The sequence below is a fragment of the Abrus precatorius genome, unplaced genomic scaffold (genome assembly GCF_003935025.1).
Source record: "Abrus precatorius isolate BTA unplaced genomic scaffold, Abrus_2018 Scaffold2, whole genome shotgun sequence".
NCBI lineage: Eukaryota > Viridiplantae > Streptophyta > Magnoliopsida > Fabales > Fabaceae > Abrus > Abrus precatorius.
In genome coordinates, this window is record NW_020874362.1 from 16,444,856 (window position 1) to 16,464,448 (window position 19,593).

A 19,593-nucleotide genomic window follows, 5' to 3' on the forward strand; every position below is an offset into this window, starting at 1 on the left:
AACAAAAGAAAATTTTCAAGATTGTCTACATCTATTACTATCCTTAAAGGGGGTGGATCATGCACTTGATAAGCATCTAGAACAACATCTTTCTCTATTTCAATATTATCTCTTAGTTTTATCATGTTCACAACCCTCCAGTATGACCTACTTTTTCCTGGATAAGACATATATTTTACTTGTCTAGCATTTTGTGTTTTGATAAATGGATCATAACTTTCATGTCTTCTTGTGGGTTTTACTTGTCTAGCATTTTGTGTTTTGATAAATGGATCATAACTTTCATATCTTCTTGTGGGTCGATTTCAATGATTATAACTTCCACACTTAAATACAACACATTTTTTTGTTATGAACCTATGTAAATAAAGTTTGAAATTTCAAACTAAGTTGTATCAAACAAAATTAATATACAACAATATATCAAGAATAATAATTTTAAAATATTGACTTACATATTAGGTTTATGTATTGTTGAAGACAATTTTTTTCGTGCAATTATTCAAAGTATTTGTTATTGAAAATATATTTTATCTTCTTTTAAGTATGCATAAAATGTGAAAAAAAAAATAGTTATTGACTGATAATTTGAATAGTTGCACTGCATCACAATTTATTAAAATGTGTAAGTGTACTAAATTTTATTTCTTGAAAATTAGTCATTGAAGACAATGTTGGTGGAATAGAACTTTCTCCTTCATTATCATTACAACCAATCCGAGTTCTCCTAGATTCAACATGTTACTAAAAGTAAACTGAGTAAAAATTTGAAGTTTCTTTCGCTACATAAGATTGACATATTGATTCCTCCACTTGAGACTTATTTTTATTGATTCTCTTAAACTTTTTTTTTCAATGGATACATCCACCTGCATTGAACTGGTCCATACATGCGTGCTTCAGATGATAAATGTATGTTCCATTAGGTCAAAGAACCCAAGAGAAAACATTCTCTCTAATTTGCACAAATTTATAATAATATTTTTTCCATGACAAGGAGACATTCAACCTTAAGAGTAAAAGATCATAAATCTCTGAAATATTGACTCAATTCAGTTAAGGGCTTCCAAACAACATCAAGTAGATCTTAAATGCAATTACAAGCAAATACTCTATGAAGACGTAGTAATCATGACTTTTCATTTTAAAAAGCTTACATTTGTACAACATTAACGCACTTACTTAAGTTAGAAGCATAACCATCAAACACTCTCAACTCCTTCAGCCATTAAAAAAATAACTTATTTTTTAGTGAATATTTGGCTTTTGGTTTATAGAAACAATCATCTCTCAATTCTTGGAAATGATTTGTTCAATATCCATCCATCACAATATTCATAATTTTGTCGAACACAATTTTCTTAATATGTATAATATCTAAATAATAACACACCAAATTATCCTTTTGATATGACAACTCCAAAAAAATAAAAAAAAACTTGTTTGGGATTATACCTCATAGCTCGACATTTGTATTACCTTTTTGACTTCTATTATTTTGAAAATTCCTTAACTTTGATCCTACATTTGGTAATCACTTAGTCTAATGGAGGGTCATCATTTTCAACACAATTATTTTTAAATCCATATCTATTTGCCTATATGAATGATTAACATCTAAGAACTTCATATGACTATCAAACCAAGAGTTTTTTCCTCTATGTTTCTAAGTGAATGTTTTAGTATTTTCATGCAAATTAGGCATGCTAATTTGCCTAAAGTCATCCAAGCAGACAATATTTCATAAGCTGAAATGTCATTGATGTTCCATATTAATGCAACCCTCATCATAAAATTCTACTTTTTTGAAATGTTGTAAGAACACCTTGAGACCACAATTCATCAAACAAGGGGTTCAAGATATACATCAATCTTAGTTTTTGAATTCAAAGGGTCAAGGATTAAACATGTTAAGAACATGTAAAGATCTTTCATGCACTTTTGCCTTATTAATGAATTATCCGTTTGACATGCTTTCCTCTAAAATTGTTTAAAACTATTATAAACTTTCAATTTAATCTCCATTGATTAGAATGCAATCTATCATACATTCATGACTGGTATGAAAGTAATATTGCACTTGTGATTAAGTGTAGATCACATAAATTTTTCAAGACATGAAATAGTTACTTTTGAATACAAATTCAATTTTAATTTCAATTTTTAATATAACTACTTTTAATCTTATTTTCTTAATAAAAATTCAGATAAAATTTTGATATCATCTCTACTTAAATTAGAAGTTTCTGTCATTGCATAAAGTTCATTATTAACATTTTTCAATAATCACTAATGAGTAAGCAAAAATTTTAAAAAATTAAATAATAATAAACATAATTTTCAAAAACTTATCGTACTCGATCCGTAAATTACCAATATTCTTATCGATGAGTAGTTAATAATAAATTAAATATATTCATTTCTCTGTAATTTATCAATGAATTTATCCATAAAAAAAGTTGGAATTTTAAAAGTTTAAAGCCAATGTACATAATTTTTTTAAAAAAATCCTTCAATAATATTGTTGATAATATAGAAAAAAATAAATAAAATTAAAACTGGTAATACATGTTGATAAGTTATGTTTATCATAAAGTGTGAGATGGGATAGTATGGTAGTGTTTAGTTCAAAGACAAAGACACTGAGACAGAGACACGAAGGCACGCATATCATGTTTAGCTAGTGACTCACTAAAGAGATAGAGACACAAAAGACACAAATTTGAAGGACACCAGTGTACTTTATAGAAAAAGGGACACTAGTGTCCCAGCTCTAGAGATATAGAGGGTAAACTTTTGAAAACAAAAATACCTCTCATAATTTTTAGAAATTGCATAGATTATTCTCATAATTTTTATATCCAAACACAATACAAGACGCAATATACCACGTTCTATTGTTGCTTCCAAACACAGTACAAAGACATAAACATTAATGTCTCTGTTCTTTATTGTCTTAGTGTCTCTGTCTTCTGTGTCCAAGATCTGTATCCAAACACTACCTATGATACTCATTGGTGCTATCATTTACTAATTGATTTACCATTAGTTGTTGAAAAAAAATAACTATTATAAGTGAAAAAGTCAAATATTACATCAATCCATCAAAACATGTATCGGTAATTACTAATAGGAGATAATCTATCGTCAGTATCCATCGATAATCTGCAAATTCTTTGTTGTAATTTGTTGTGTGATAAAAAAAATCAATATTTATGAAGGCCAAATACGTAAAATGTAATAAATATTTCTAAAACTCAAAATATTTAAAAATATTTATAAAAAAAAACTAAAAGATGTATAATATATAAAAACATAAGAAGTGTTAATATAAGTAAGAATAAAACTATTTAAAAAAAAAAAAACTACCCTCGATAGTCGAGTCATCGGAAAGGGTAGCAAATAATGGAAACTTTTAATTCTCCTGATCTTTTTATCTGACAAAATTTTATCGCATCTTTTCTTACTACAAGAGCAATCTTTAGACTCATGTAAGATTATATATAATGATCTAATAATTCTAAGAGCTTTGAAAACACACAATGTTAAAGCATTAAATACATCCTAAATAATGTTCGGACACGAGTCCATGTCCTCCTCATAAGGACTCGCTCAAAACCGACCCTTGCTACCCTCCGCATCATCGTTGCATATTAACCCACTATCTATTACTCATACAAAACCATTGACATATCACCCCTTTACCAAACTTAATTTTGGGGTGTTGTATGGTGGGAAACTTGTGTTACCCATGCAAACAACGAAGAATGGAAGGTCCCGAATAAGTCATTCTCCGGCGACCTTAAACAAGAATTTCCCTTCATTGGTCTCTGATGTCTCTGGGAGAACCGAACCGCAACCCGCCGCCAGTGGCTGCAGAACGCAATAATACCCCCCCGGCATTGATAGCCTTCACCCTGGGCGTCCTTGTAATCTGCTTTGCGGCATTCAGCATTGTCTATTTATGCAAATATTGTTTTTCAGTGCTTATCCACAATTGGACCTTTCAACGCACTGCCTCAGGTTCCCTCATTCGTCTTTCACCCAACAGGTCTCCCCCTAGAGGTCTTGACCCTTCCTTGCTCCAAGTCTTCCCTACTTTCCTTTTTGCCTCTGTCAAGGACCTTCGCATGGAGAAGAATAGTCTTGAATGTGCCATTTGCTTGTTTGAATTTGAGGATGATAGTATTCTTCGCCTCTTGACCCTCTGCTGCCATGTCTTCCACCAAGAATGCATTGACCTTTGGCTTAGTTCTCACAAGACATGCCCCGTTTGTCGAAGAGACCTTGATTCGCCAACCGATGAAATGCGAAAAAGTGGGGACATTATTGATCATCTTGTAGAAGATAGTATTGTGTCATCAACAAGCGATGAGTTACACATTGATGTAAGAGAAGGGGAAAACGATAGGGGTAGTGCAAGTGTTGGAGATCAAAGATACAAGCACAAACATGAACATAAACATGAATGTCAATGTGATTATGACCATCCTATTTTTATGAGCATCAGGGTGCAGCAACAAGAACAGCAAATGTTTGCAAGGTCACACTCAACGGGGCACTCTATAGTTTTGATTAGAGGTGGGGGAGTTGAAGGGAAAGATGATGATAAATACATGTTGAGATTACCGGAACATGTTACAAGAGGTAGGTGTAATTGTACAATGAGCTCTGTAAGTTACAAGGACATGGCGAGGCTTGTTGCACCTTTGACGTAATTGTGCCTTTTGTCAACCTATGTCTGGCTTCTCTTCACTTGGCCATACTCAAAATTCTTGAAGCGTATTATTCTCTGTCATCATTATCAATTCTCTGTTTTCACTCCTATTTTCAAAAAAATTGTTGTTTAAAATTTTCACATGTAATTTAGATAGAAGTTATTAGGTTCATAATTTTTTGTAGTGTGTAGTATTTAGATACATTGTACATTATATATGGTTAACAATTCTAAATGTTTCAACTTTTCTTTCTCTTCTTTTCATTTTATACCTCTTTTTTCTATCTCGTTCTTTTCCTTCCTTTAGTCATATTGCTCATTCAATCACTCATTTTTCATTCCTTCTTTTTTTTCTCTTTTTTTTTTTTTGGTTTTATATCACATCTATCTACCTATTTTACACACCCGTGCATTGGGTTGGGAAGAAAATCATTTACATATCATTAATGCTTTTATTTTGAAGTGGAAAGTTTCGATCAACTTATGCCTTTTTTATATTATTTTAGAGTAAATGAAGATAAGAGACTAGTTTCATCCTTTTCTCATTCTTATAAACAAAATAACGATAGTTACATATTAACATAATATTTTTACCTCATTTTTAATCTCATTTTTGTTACATCACATTATATATCGCATCTTTCACTTGTTTGCTTCCTCTTCCTATTTCATTGTACATATTTTTCGCTGTTGTTAAAAACAAGACATCTGGTGAACGTATAATCATAATTTTTCTAAAGAAAAATCTCTCCCCTTATTTTTATTTTTCTGAAGTACAAAAATAATAAGTTAACATTCTTGAGTGTAATACACCTAAAATGGAAAGAAAAATGAAAAACAAGGAAAATAAACAATAAAAATAACTAGTTTATTTCCCTTTTTTTTAGTATAGGAGATGAAAAGAAGAGAGAGATAAAGAAAAATAAACGAATAAAAGAGGAGAGAAAAAGTGAAAGATATAAGTAATTTTATGTGATAAAAAGAAAAAAAGGAAAAATATAAAAAAATACTATACATATGAGTATATTTAGTAAGTCATAATGTAATAAGGGATGAAAAACAGAGAAAAAAAGAGAGTACAAGTTGAACGTTAGAAATTAAGTAAAAAAAAAATTATATAAGCTTCACTTTGATTTAAATACATAAGTTTTGTTATTGTCATTTTAGTCATCCATGAAAAATCTAGTTGCCTATAGCAACAATATACTCTTCTTGGTTTCATTATTGAAGAAATATATAGCACAATTAGGAATTACTCAAAATATGAACTCAATTTATCACCACTAAATTGGAGAAGATTGTCTTTGACGATTGAATTTAACAGAAGTTGATATATATATTAGTTAGACTACTTTTCTTTCTCTCCTCCTTATATTAATTATTTTTACTTAGTTTTTTTTTTATCTCATTTTTATTATAAAAATAATTATACAAATACATTAATTTTTTCAATGAAAAAGTAACTCAACAACAAAAAGAAGAAATTTTATTTAACTGAATTGTAATATGAGGTGGTAAACAATAATAAGACTCCATGACTTAATGATTAACATTGTCTATAATTAATACGCTATCATTTTTTAAGTTTAAAGATGGCCGACAAATAGTACTTTTCTACTTAGAGCACCATGAGATTAAAGAATCTCCCAGAAAAATCACAAAACGTATCTTAGTAGCAGCTTGATAATGATGAATAGTGGGAGAAGCCATATTTGATTTATATATTGTATCGAAAACAAATGTTTGGACTAATGGTTGTCAAATAAAAAAGAGGCCTATGAACCAACGATAAGATATATTATCAAAATGAAACATAATAATGTTGAATAAATGTTAGTGAGTTTAGTCATTGGAGTGCTAGAAGGCTTGATAATAATGTAAAATGAAATTTTCATTGACAAAGATGGATGCTATTATGAGTACGAGATAGATTATTTCAAGAGTCAAGAAATTCGTTGATGAATTGGATGTTGGATAGATTATTTTCTTCTAAAATTACATCATCAATGTCGCAACCGGGCGATCGCAACGGTACGACGGATGACAAACTTGTTCCAAAATATCAGAGGAGTCGCCACCAAAGTTTATTTTTAAGAAAAAACCTTGGAAAAACTTAAATATAATACGATCTTTGAAACCAAAAAAATGAGTTCGGAAGTCATTTACGTGTAGGGAAGGTATTAGCACCCTACAACGTCCGTTTAAAAAACGGTTACCTAAAATTAATTGTACAAAATTATTCTAATTTTGAAAAATATTTATTTAACCCCTAAACATTAATTATTTTATTTTAGAAGAAGAAATATTATTTATTAAAATATTATTCGAGTTATTTTAAAAAATATTTTGACTTGACGGGTACGGTTCCCGCTCCTACGTATCCCCGAATGCAATGGGAAACTCAAAGTCACGTAGTTCTATCTAAAAATTATGAAATTAGTTGATTATAATTAAGTTTAGTAAAAGAAAAATTTATTTTAGAATTAAAATCATTTTTCGTAAAAATTATAATGTTTAGGATACAAGATAATGCAGTTATACATGTACCCTACGAGAAAACAATACAGAAAGTGAAGGAAGATCACACAACTATACTGCAAATCATTAAGAAATATTTTATTCGTAAATGGAGTATTTGAATTTTAATTTTGATTATGATTAATATTGAAAGAAATTTAAGATAGCGTAAGCTATACATAAACTTCTTATAATTTATTAGACTATCGAAGGCAATGTAAATTACACATCGATATTATAAAAATTTATAAAATGAATAAATTATAGTAATTTAATTTATCAAAATTTGAAACATGACTTAAGAAAATAAAAAAAAAATTATTTGAATTGATTAAAGAAGATACTCATTTAATAAAAAATATTAAAAATTTTATTTGATAGATTTATATTATATAAAACCTAAGGTAACGTTGGTACACATAGATTTTGACAATTTATAACGCCTAAAGGTAGAGTCGCTACACATTAGCATTATAAATTATTTCTTAATAAAATAATTTAGATTTAAATTAGTTGATTGATTTGTAAATTAGTATTTAGAAGAGAAATACATCTTGCATTATTATTAAAGTGATTAACTAATTAATTAATGACAATATGTGATAAGTTAATATTGCATAAAGTCTTGGTAACGTAGGTACACATAGACTTTATCAATTTATAATACATGACGATAGAGAAGCTATACGTTAGTATTATAAATTGATACAATTATATTATTATTTATTAATTAATTATAAAAAAATAAGTAATTTAGTATTCACAATATAAAATAAAATAATCATAAATATAAAATTAAATCGCATTAATATGATACAAATATACAATAAATAAAATAAAAGATAACAATCCTAAAAAATAAGATATAAATAATGAAATATAAAAAAGGAAATAATTTAAAAAAAAATCAACTCAGATATAATATTGTAAAGTAAACGGTATCAAGAGATTTTAAATAAATAAAATAAAATAAAATAATTTAAACAAAGTTAACATAAAAAAAAATAAATAAATAATAAAAACTCATTCATTAAATAAATTAATAATTATCATAATAACAAATAATAATGATGATGAATAAATAAATAAAACTAAAACAATAAATTATATATTGAACTAAATAATGATAAAAATAAAATAAATAAGAAAATTTGGACAAAAAAATAATAAAAAAATAAAAAAAGAATAAAATGGTCTCAAATTTTAAATTTTCAGATTTGAGAGGGAAGGACTTTAGGGTTAGGGGTGTGCTTTTCTCCAAGAAAAACAAAAAAGGGTTATGAAAGGGTGGAGGTGAGGTTAATGGAGGCCATGGTGTTGAGTGGTGAAGGTTATTGAGAGCAAAAGGAAGAGGAATGAGACAAGGTAGGGAAAGAGTTTTTTTTTATGGTGAGTTTTGTGTTTGTGGATGATGATAGATGGAGGAATGGGTGGAGAGGTGGTGAGACATGGATATTTGAAATGGTGGTTTAAAATATTTTTTTATCATTTGAGATTGATTTGATATAGGAAATGTTTATTCAAAATATAAATATGTATGAAGAAGAAAAATGTGTAAAATGTATGATGAAGCTTACTTGATGTTCTTGAAAATTTTTGCTTGCCTCTTGTTCTTCCTCCTTTCCACTAACCTTTCTTTCTCTCTATTTTCTCTTTTTCTCTTCCCGTTTTAGAATGTCTCCTCTCAAAAATTTTTAGCCTCCTCTGATGTCTCCCCCTGCTCTATGGTCCTCTTTTCCTTTTATTGTTAGGGTTTTCACAAAAGGCCCAAAATTCTGAATTTTTCCTTTTTTATGTATAAAGTAACATTGGTTCAAGAATTTAATTATTTGTCATATTTTATTTTCCTTTTAAAAATTAATTCTGAAATTTTCCTATTTTATTAAGACAATTTTTTTTTTTTAAAAAACCTTTTGATTCCATTCTTCTTTTGTAATATTAAAATTCAGATTTTTTTATTTTTTATTTTTTCATTTTTATTTTTATTTTTAAAAAAAAAATTTAAATCAAAATTTTAGTGTTCACAATTGCCCCTCTTTACTCAGTTTTTATAAAAAAATATGTATGAACAAGTTTCATATTAAAGTGATAAAAATTGAGTAAAGAAGTGAACTAATTTTGGTTTAAAAATGATAAGATACATAAAAAAAAGAGTCAACATCAGAAGCTATTAGAGAAACCATGATTTTTGATGGTTTGTGCTTAACAAATAATAACAAGAATTATGAGACAACATTATGCTTTGACTAAAAACTAAGATTGCCCGGCAGATAATGGACTTTAGCCAAAAATAAAAGTTGCACGTAAAGTAAATCAAGTTCTAAACTTTTGACAATAAAGTAAAAGGAACCAGTCAGGTTCTGGGGTTTTGACAAAGAAGTGAAATGTGCTAGTTAGATGCTGAGTTTTTTGAGAGAAAAGTAAAATGTGTCATTTAGGTTCTGGACTTTGATAGAAAAGTGAAAGGTGTCAGTCAAGTTCTGAGACTTTGACAGAAAAGTGAAATGTGCCAGACAGGTTCTGGGCTTTGACAGAAGACAAAAAAGTAAAATGTGCCAATCAGGTTCTGGGTGTTGACAGAAAAGTGAAAAATGTGTCAGTCAGGTTCTGGGTGTTAACAGAAAAGTGAAAAATGTGCCAGTCAGGTTCTGGGCTTTGACAGAAAATAAAATGTGTCAGTCAGGTTTTGGGCGTTGACAGAAAAGCGAAAAATGCCAGTCAGGTTCTGGGCTTAGACAGAAAAGTAAAATGTGCCCGTCAGGTTCTGGGCTTTGAGAGAATGCGAAAGATGCTGTCAAGTTTTAGGCTTCGATAAAAACATAAAGGGACCAGGACAAGAAAGGTAAAAACAAAGACAGAAAAATAAAAGGTTGATCATGTTCTGGATTGTAAAAGAAAATAAAAGGATAGTCATCCTCTGAACTTTAATAGTAAGAGTAAGACAGAAAAATAAAGACATCAATCAACTTCTGAATTTTGATGAAAAGTAAAGAACTCAGTTAGATCATAGTCTTGGACTGCACATAAAGATTGTAAAGCAGATAATGAATTTAAATTAAACTTCACAAGGTGATAATAGATAAAAACAAATGCATGCTAATGTAATGATGCGATTGCATAAACTGGATGAATGTTAACACTTGGAATGAAATTTATTGAATGATGAGGTCCAACGCAATAATAAGACTTATTAAATCAAAACAAGCTTTGTCCTTTTTATTTTATTTTTTTATTATTTTTTTTATTTTTTTCGGGGATGATAATTCTTCCAACCTTATCGAAACATGCACATCAAGGTTCATGAATGAGTAACTTCTTTAGTCAGGATCAATTCTTTCATGAAATTTGAGCTAGGTAAGACATCAATCAAATTGGACTGCCATCTATTTTTGCATCGTCAAGAGGAGTCAACTTCTTCTGTCATGCTAAACTTATCAGGAGATTCATCGAACTTACTGTGTGAATTTTTAAGCTTCCAACTGTAATCATATTTTCTTATTACCCTTTTAACAATTTGCATGTTTCCTTTTAGTATATAATTATTGGAATGACAATAAAAATTCTATTGAAGAAGTTGAGTAAACAAAGTGGTGTATATAAGCTGAATGGAAGGTGACAAAAGACAAAGATAAATATTTTTGGAACATAGGAATGACTATAATAAAGAAATGGTGAATTTGCAAAGAAGACTTATGACATGAGTAACGAAAAAATACATCAAAGGATCAAAATGACTATGAAAATAGTGAAATATTATGCCGATTAAGTGACGTCTTCCAGATGAACAGTGCTAATCTCTCATGTAAATTGATCATCCATTAACAAAACTGCCAAAATAAAATTACCCCAGTAAGGTATTTTGAATCCATCTTTCGTTTGACTCAACTTTAACCTCTCAAAATTTGCCCCAGTTTAGTATTTCAGTCGATCATATTTCTCGATTTGAAGCCCTTTCTTGCGACTGAAGTTTGTGCCCCTCTGAACCGCCCTTTTAGGTTTTCAGTTCAGTGTAGTATTTATTTGACCTTAACTTTTGCCTGAGCCGCTTTTTCGAGTTTTCAGCTCACCAGGTCGCTCTAACTTTTGCCTAGGTCGCCCTTTCGGGTTTTCAACCTAGCGAGCTCTTTTCTTTTTTTTTCTCTTTTTTTTTAATTATTTTTTCCTCTTTTTTAGTTATTATATATATATATATTTTTTAAGCATAGTATTTTTTTACAGCATCAGAATTGATGGGGTTTGGAAGATCTTGTCCATCCATGTTTGTGAGGATTAGAGCCCCTCCTGAGAAAGCCTTTTTCACCACATATGGTCCTTCATAATTCGGGGACCACTTGCCACGATAATCTTTATGCGTTGGCAAAATCTTTTTAAGTACCATATCTCCCTCACTGAATTCTCTCGGGCGAACCTTTTTATCGAAAGCCTTCTTCATCCTTCTTTGGTATAGTTGACCGTGACATAACGCATTCAACCGTTTTCCTTCAATGAGATTCAATTGATCAAAACGAGATTGCACCCATTCTGCTTCTTCCAATTTGGTCTCCATTATTATCCTTAAAGAGGGAATTTCGACTTCAATAGGAAGTACTGCTTCCATTCCATATACCAAAGAGTATGGAGTTGCCCCAGTTGAAGTACGAACCGAAGTTCGGTATCCATGCAAGGCAAATGGCAGCATTTCATGCCAATCCCTGTATGTCACTACCATCTTTTGGATGATTTTTTTAATATTTTTATTGGCTGCTTCAACTGCTCCATTCATCTTTGGGCGATAGGGAGAGGAATTATATGTCGAATCTTGAAGTTGTCACACAATTCTTTCATCATTTTGTTGTTCAAATTAGTGCCATTGTCTGTTATCAACTTGCTTGGGAGGCCATACCGACAGATCAAATCCTTTTTAATGAATCTCACCAGCACATTTCGGGTCACACTAGCATACGAGGCAGCCTCAACCCATTTTGTGAAATAGTCAATAGCAACTAAAATGAAGCGGTGACCATTAGAGGCTTTAGGCTCAATGGGTCCAATTACATCAATTCCTCATATTGAAAAAGGCCAAGGCGATGATAAGACATTCAAATTTGTTGGAGGAACATTAATATTGTCAGCATATGTCTGACATTTATGACATGTCTTTACATAACGAAAGCAATCGGCCTCCATTGTCAACCAATAATATCCCGCTCGTTGAATCTTCTTTGCCATAGCATGTCCATTAGCATGAGTCCCAAATGAGCCCTCATGAATCTCTTCCATGATCTTTTGTGCCTCTGAAGCATCTACACATCTAAGCAGAACCATATCATGATTCCTTTTGTAGAGCACATCTCTGTTTAGAAAGAAACTCATTGCTAACCTCCTCAACGTCTTTTTCTCATTTTCAGCAGCATTTAATGGATATTCTTGGTGTTTGAGGAAATTTTTAATGTCATTATACCAAGGTTTACCATCAGATTCTTCTTCAACCATTTGACAATAGGCAGGATGATCAAGCTGTTGCATCTTTATGAATGGCATATCTTCCTTTTGACTTACTACAAACATTGATGACAAAGTGGCTAAAGCATCGACTAATTGATTCTCCTCACGAGGAATATACTGGAAAGTAATTTCGTCGAAATACCCCACCAATTCCTTGATATAGGTTTGATAAGGGATCAATTTGGCATCTCGGGTTTCCCATTCACCTTTCAGCTGGTGAATAACCAAAGCTTAGTCACCATATACCTCGAGAATTTTAATCTGTGACTCTATAGCTGCTTGAATTCCCATAGCACATGCTTCATATTCAGCTACATTATTCGTACAATCAAATAATAATCTAGCCGTGACTGGGATATATTGCCTCTCTGGGGAAATCAGTATAGCACCAATCCCGTGTCCGAGTGCATTAGAAGCACCATCAAACATCATGACCCATTCGTCTTTTACTAAAGATCCTTTCTCGTTAAACAACGCCATTATATTTTCATCAGGAAATTCATACTGTATTAACTGGTAATTATTCACCGGTTGATGAGCTAGAAAATCTGCGAGAGCACTGCCTTTGATTGCCTTTTGAGTAACATACAAAATATCATATTCTGACAATAGGACCTGCCAACGAGCAATCCTTCCAGTAAGGGCTAGTTTCTCAAAGATGTATTTGATTGGGTCCATTTTTGACACCAACCAAGTCGTGTGACTCAACATATATTGCCTCAATCTACGAGCTGCCTAAGCCAAGGCACAACAAGTTCGCTCTAACAAAGAGTATCTAGCTTCATAATCGGTGAATTTTTTGCTCAAGTAATAAATGGCGTGTTCTTTCCGACCCGATTCATCATGTTGACCTAAAACACACCCCATGGATCCTTCTAACACTGTCAAATACATAATGAGCGGCCTCCTTGACACTGGCGGCACTAGTATCGGGGGATTTTGTAAATACTGCTTTATCTTCTCAAAAGCTTATTGACAATCTTCATTCCATTCCATCGGCTGATTTTTCCGTAGCAACTTAAAAATTGGTTCACAAGTGGCAGTTAGTTGGCATATGAATCGAGCAATGTAATTCAGTCTCCCCAAAAATCCGCGAACCTCCTTTTCAGTGCGAGGAGGCGGCATTTCCATGATTGCTTTTGCCTTGTCAGGATCAACCTCTATTCCCTTTTGACTTACTATGAATCCCAACAATTTGCCTGATTTCACCCCAAAGGTACATTTGGCAGGGTTCAAGCGTAATTTGAATTTCCTCAACCGCTCAAACAACTTGTGTAAATTCATAACATGGTCTTCTTCGGTCCTTGATTTGGCAATCATATCATCCACATAGACTTCAACCTCCTTATGCATCATATCATGAAATAATGTCACCATCGCCCTTTGATATGTTGCCCCGACATTTTTCAAACCGAAAGGCATGACCTTGTAGCAAAAGGTGCCCCAAGGTGTAATGAATGTGGTTTTCTCCATATCCTCTTCAGCCATTTTGATCTGATTATAACCCGAGTAACCATCCATAAAAGAGAAAAATGAATGTTGAGCTGTATTATCTACTAGCATATCAATATGAGGCAATGGAAAATCATCTTTAGGACTGGCTCTATTTAGATCCCGATAGTCAACACACATCTGAACCTTTCCATCTTTCTTGGGAACTGGCACAATGTTAGCAACCCATTGAGGGTATTTGGCCACAGCAAGAAAACCTGCATCAAATTGCTTCTTGACCTCCTCTCTAATCTTCAATGACATCTCAGGCTCCATTCTCCTTAATTTCTGCTTAACTGGGAAACACTCTGGTTTTAGTAGCAATTTATGCTCGACTATGTCAACATCTAGACCTGGCATATCTTGATAAGACCATGCAAAGACATCATTATAATCATGCAAGAGTTTAATCAACTTGTCGTGCTCTTGTTTTTTCATGAGGGTGCCTATTTTGATTTCTCTCTTATCATCCTCAGTCCCTAAATTGATTGTCTCAGTGGGTTCATCATGAGGTTGGATCTCTTTCACTTCTTGATCAACCAATCTTAGAAATTCTAAGGGTAAATCAACATCACTATCATCTTCGACAGCTTGATTAATGGGACAATCAAAATTAGTGGATGAGATATTAGCACTGTTACTTTCAGACATGTCACTTTCGAATCTGCATTGTGCGAGAGTTGAGACAAAAAGAAAATAAATGACAAGATTCAACTGATAAAGAAAAAGACACGAAAGATTACTGAGAATTCAAATCGCATTTCATTTAAATATACTTAAAAGGAAACATGTGTCCTAATTTACAAAAAGAAATCATATATCAGCATTTTCAAAAAGTAATGATATCCTAAAGCTTTGAAACCAAACAATAGGATTAACTTCAAGGATTACTTTGAATAGCTATTAAAAATCACAGGTAACTCAATGATCTCCCAATTGCCAACTTCTGTGTTTGGCGGGCAAGTACGGACTAGGTCCACAACCTCTTCTTCAGGTGTATCCACATCAGCAGCAGCAGCCACTGAGTCTTGAAACTCAAATCCAGCACTATAGAAGCTTTTCAGAAGATCACAAATGGGGACCCTTTCAGTCTTAGGCTCTCTACCTTCCAACCTGGCTAATCTTCTTTCTTTCTTTTCCTCCATGACTCTTCTCTTATCAGCTTTAGTGAGCATGTATCCCAACCCAAATCTATCCTTATTCTCATGGAGCTGTAACCAGTTTGTTGCTTTCGATATGACTTGCCCTAACATGTATCCATACTGACAACCTCCATCGAGCATGACTTTAGCAGTCATTATGGATGTATTAGACAATCGAGGCTTTAAGATTGGAGCTCCCTCTCCAACATAAGTAGCATTTGCAATCTCTAAAGCCTGAAAAGAGGTCTTTAGAGCTTCTTCAGCAGCTTCAATATAAGGAGTGGACGAAGGCTTACTCACCAACACATCTTCTTCACCAGAGACAATCACCAACTTATTATCAATGATAAACTTCAGTTTCTGATGCAATGTGGATAGTACAACTCCTGCAGAATGAATCCAAGGCCTCCCCAAAAGACAGCTGTAAGCTGGCGCGATGTCCATTACTTGAAACAAAATCTGAAAAGTGCAAGGATCGATTTGGATTGGGATTTCAATTTCTCCAATGACCTCTCTTCTTGTTCCATCAAAAGCTCTTACTATCATGGCACTGGGTTTCATATGCGACCCATCATAAGGTAATTTTGACAATGTTGCTTTTGGCATCACATTCAGAGAAGACCAATTGTCAATAAGTACTCTAGCAATAATGTGATCTCGACATTTCACAGAAATATGCAGTGCTTTATTGTGCCCCATTCCTTCGGCAGGTACTTCATCATCAGCGAAGGTGAGATAATTGTTTGAAACAATATTACCAACAATGCCTCCAAACTTGTCGGTAGTGATATCATGGCTGACATGAGCCTCATTCAACACTTTCAAAAGAGTCCTCCTATGTGGCTCAGAGTTCAACAACAGCGATAAAAGAGATATCCGTGCTGGAGTTCTGTTTAATTGTTCCACAACTTGATATTCACTTTGCCGAATAAATTTCAAAAACTCACAAGCTTCTTCATTTGACACCGTTTTCTTTATTTCAGGCATTTTCTCTTTGTCGGCGTCTTCAAACTTGCCCACTTTGGCTTTCCCTTTTGAGGATCTCTCTATCTCTTTTGTTCGCTTCTTTCTCAGCTCCTCAGGTGTGTAAATACGACCGCTACGGGTCATCCCACCAACACCAGCAATGTTTGAGACGGCGACAGTATCAGAATTGACACCTTGTGTTTGGTTTTCCTTAAAATTGCCAACGTAAACCCCTGCATCATACTTCCATGGTACTGCTTTGTTGTCCTTGTAAGTGAATGGAGCCGGTACTTGTATAGTGATGGCTCTAGGTCCGTTGGTAGTTGGGGTATTCATACATTTGGTGTAATGAATGACCAAAGGTTTCGAGAAAGCTGAGGATTGCCCATCGACAGTCAAAACTTCATTTTTCTCTTTAGGGTGTCCAATTTGGACCAAATGCTTGTCCATCAAGGTTTGTAGAACATGCTTGAATTCTTCACAATCTTCAATGGAGTGGTTTGCATCAGGGTGCAAATCACATATATTTCCTTCATGTATAAAACCCTTGATCAAGTCAGTCTTGCACAGCTCAGCAAAAATAATCTTAAGAGGAGTGGTAACCTTTTCAACTTTCCTCTTTAAAACATATGTAGACTCTTCCTCGACGGCATTTACCGATGATCCTCCGTGCCTGGGTAGGGGATTACTCCTAATGTTAGGATTATCCTCCTTGAAATTTAGCCATTTGGCATTAATTAAGTCTTGCACTTTGAACTTTAATGCCCTACAATTCTCTGTTGAATGACCAATGCCACCAGCATGATACTCGCACTTAGCGTTTGGGTCATACCCTCTTGGATAGGGCGGTTCTACAGGTTTCATTGGGCAGGGTACAACTAATGAACTTTGGAATAGGCGAGGTAGTAACTTAGTGTAGGACATGGGGATTGGGTCGAATTGAACTTGCTTCCTTTCCTGATTGTTTTGGGGTCTTATTTGGTTGGGATTTGGGTTTTGGTTCCAATGCTGGGGTGGTCTCATGGGTGGTGCTATGGGAAAAGTAGGCGGAGCAGGTTGGTAGGGTCGCGGCTGATAAGATTGGAGACTTGGATTCTGTGAAACAACATTGACATATGGGTAAGACATTTGGGACAGGAAATGTGGGTTGAAATTGAAAAGGTGCAGGGTTAGGTCTGATGAAAGGAACTTCTCTTGGGTGAAAGGCTATAGCATTAGTCTCTCCCTCCTTCTTTCTTCCTGGACCATTTGTAAATTTCTTCAAATTGGAGGGTCCGCCTGAATTGTGAAATATCTTACCACTCCTCATTCCTCCTTCCACTCTTTCTCCGATAATCACAATATCAGAGAAGTTTGACGAAACACTTCCAATCATTCTATCATAGAAAGGTGATTGAACAGTATCAATAAACATAGCCACCATTTCTTTTTCAGACAAAGGGGGCTCCACTTGAGCTGCAACTTCTCTCCATCTCTGGGCATATTCTTTAAAAGTCTCATCCTCCTTCTTTAACATATTCTGCAGTTGTAATCTATCAGAAGCCATATCAATGTTGTACTTATATTGCTTTAGGAAAGCATCAGCCAAGTCTTTCCAACTACGAATACGAGTACGCTCAAGATGCATATACCAACTCAAAGCTCCTCCAATTAAACTGTCTTGAAAAAAATGAATTAGCAGCTTATCATCATGGGCATGTGATGCCATCTTTCTATAGTACATGATCAGATGACTCTTTGGGCATGTTGTTCCTTTGTACTTATCAAAATCAGGCACTTTGAATTTTGGAGGAACTATCACATCTGGGACTAAACAAAGATCTGCAGCTTCCCCAATGCCATAGCTGCTCCCCTCAATAACTCTCAATCTTTCTTCCAATATTTGTAATTTTTCTCTGGATTGGAAGTGCTTCTCTGAGTAATTGGGCTGGGGTTCTTCTAAGGTCTTATGGGAATGGAATGGTGATATGGCTAGGTTTCCATTAAGGCTAGGATTAGTGATTTGTGGTTGGTGGTAGATCGGTTGGTTTGGGGTAGGTATAATGTGGGGTATATGAGCTTCTTGGGGATGGGTATTTTGAGGGTAAGCATATGATGGGATGGATGTTTGGGTTGGTTAGATTTGTGGATCTGAAGGTTGTGCAGGATTGGGTTGATTTAATGGCTGGCCAGTGTTTTGTGGGTTCTCAGCTATTGGTGGCGTATAACCTTGGGGAAGGCCATATGGGGGAAATTGGACATCTTGTTGATTAAAAGCTTGTTGTGGAGGCCTTTCTACATGTAAGGTCAAAGGCACCATTGTTTCATGAGGAGGAAAATTTTGGGACAGTCCTTGTGTAGGGGTAAAACCTGGTGGATAGGTAGGAGTGGGTTGTGCTGGAGGTGCTTGAATAGGGGTCCCCTCTGTGGTTCTTCTCTATAAAGACTTCAGTGCCTCTAGGATTTGTGCCATTTGTTCTTTCAACTGATTAACATCGTTCCTCAGTTCTTCATTGTGCTCCTCTAACTCATCCATGATCCTTGCTTGAGCGCGAGTTCTATAAGGATGCTTTAGAAAACGTTTCCCCGTTATATTTGTTTAATTTTTTGAAATAGTTTGTGAGTGATGCAATAAAAAAATGATGCAGTCAAAAAGAAGTTAACACAATGAAGAACATGTTTAAAGAGAAAATTGAAAACTTGAAGAATCATCACAGTTGTTGAACATCTTTAAGTTTTTCTTTTAAACAAGAATTAATGTGGGATCATCACCAAAATATAAAATTTTCTTAATTCAAGTGTATCATCTCATTGCTACTTGATCCCACATTAATTTTCATTTTTCTTAGATATTCAAAAACTTTGTGATCCTCAACCTATGAATAAAAAGAAAATGATGAGAAATTATTTCAAATTTTGTATTTGTTTCATTAACATAGGATCCTAGTAGTCATAAGGATTAATATTGATTCTAAACAGATAAATGTCCATATAAGAATCAACATTAATCCTAAATGAATCAAACTAGGATTTTTATTAATGAAACAAATATGTGATGACTATGATAATGCGAGAACAATATGAATCACCACCCTTTTTTTTTAGTTTTTTCTCTTGATAAATCTGAATTGATACTTATAAGGGTAATGCTTCACATGACAATGCAATTATGTAAGAAATTATGCAAATTGTCATCCTTAACCTTATTTCAAAACTGATTTTAAATTTATTACAAGTGTCACAAGGATGGCAATAAGCATGATATTCAAATAAATGATATGCAATGATAAATGAAAT

General features: G+C 33.3%; 1 protein-coding gene and 1 pseudogene across 1 annotated transcript; one reads left to right on the plus strand and one right to left on the minus strand.

Moving 5' to 3' along the window:
* Positions 1-3,833: 3,833 nt before the first annotated feature.
* LOC113859525 (RING-H2 finger protein ATL29-like) lies at positions 3,834-4,718 on the plus strand. The gene has a single exon (XM_027492274.1). The coding sequence runs from the start codon at positions 3,834-3,836 to the stop codon at positions 4,716-4,718; it is 885 nt and encodes a 294-aa protein (XP_027348075.1).
* A 6,711-nt stretch (positions 4,719-11,429) lies between these two features.
* On the minus strand, positions 11,430-18,616 carry LOC113859526 (annotated as a pseudogene).
* Positions 18,617-19,593: the final 977 nt, after the last annotated feature.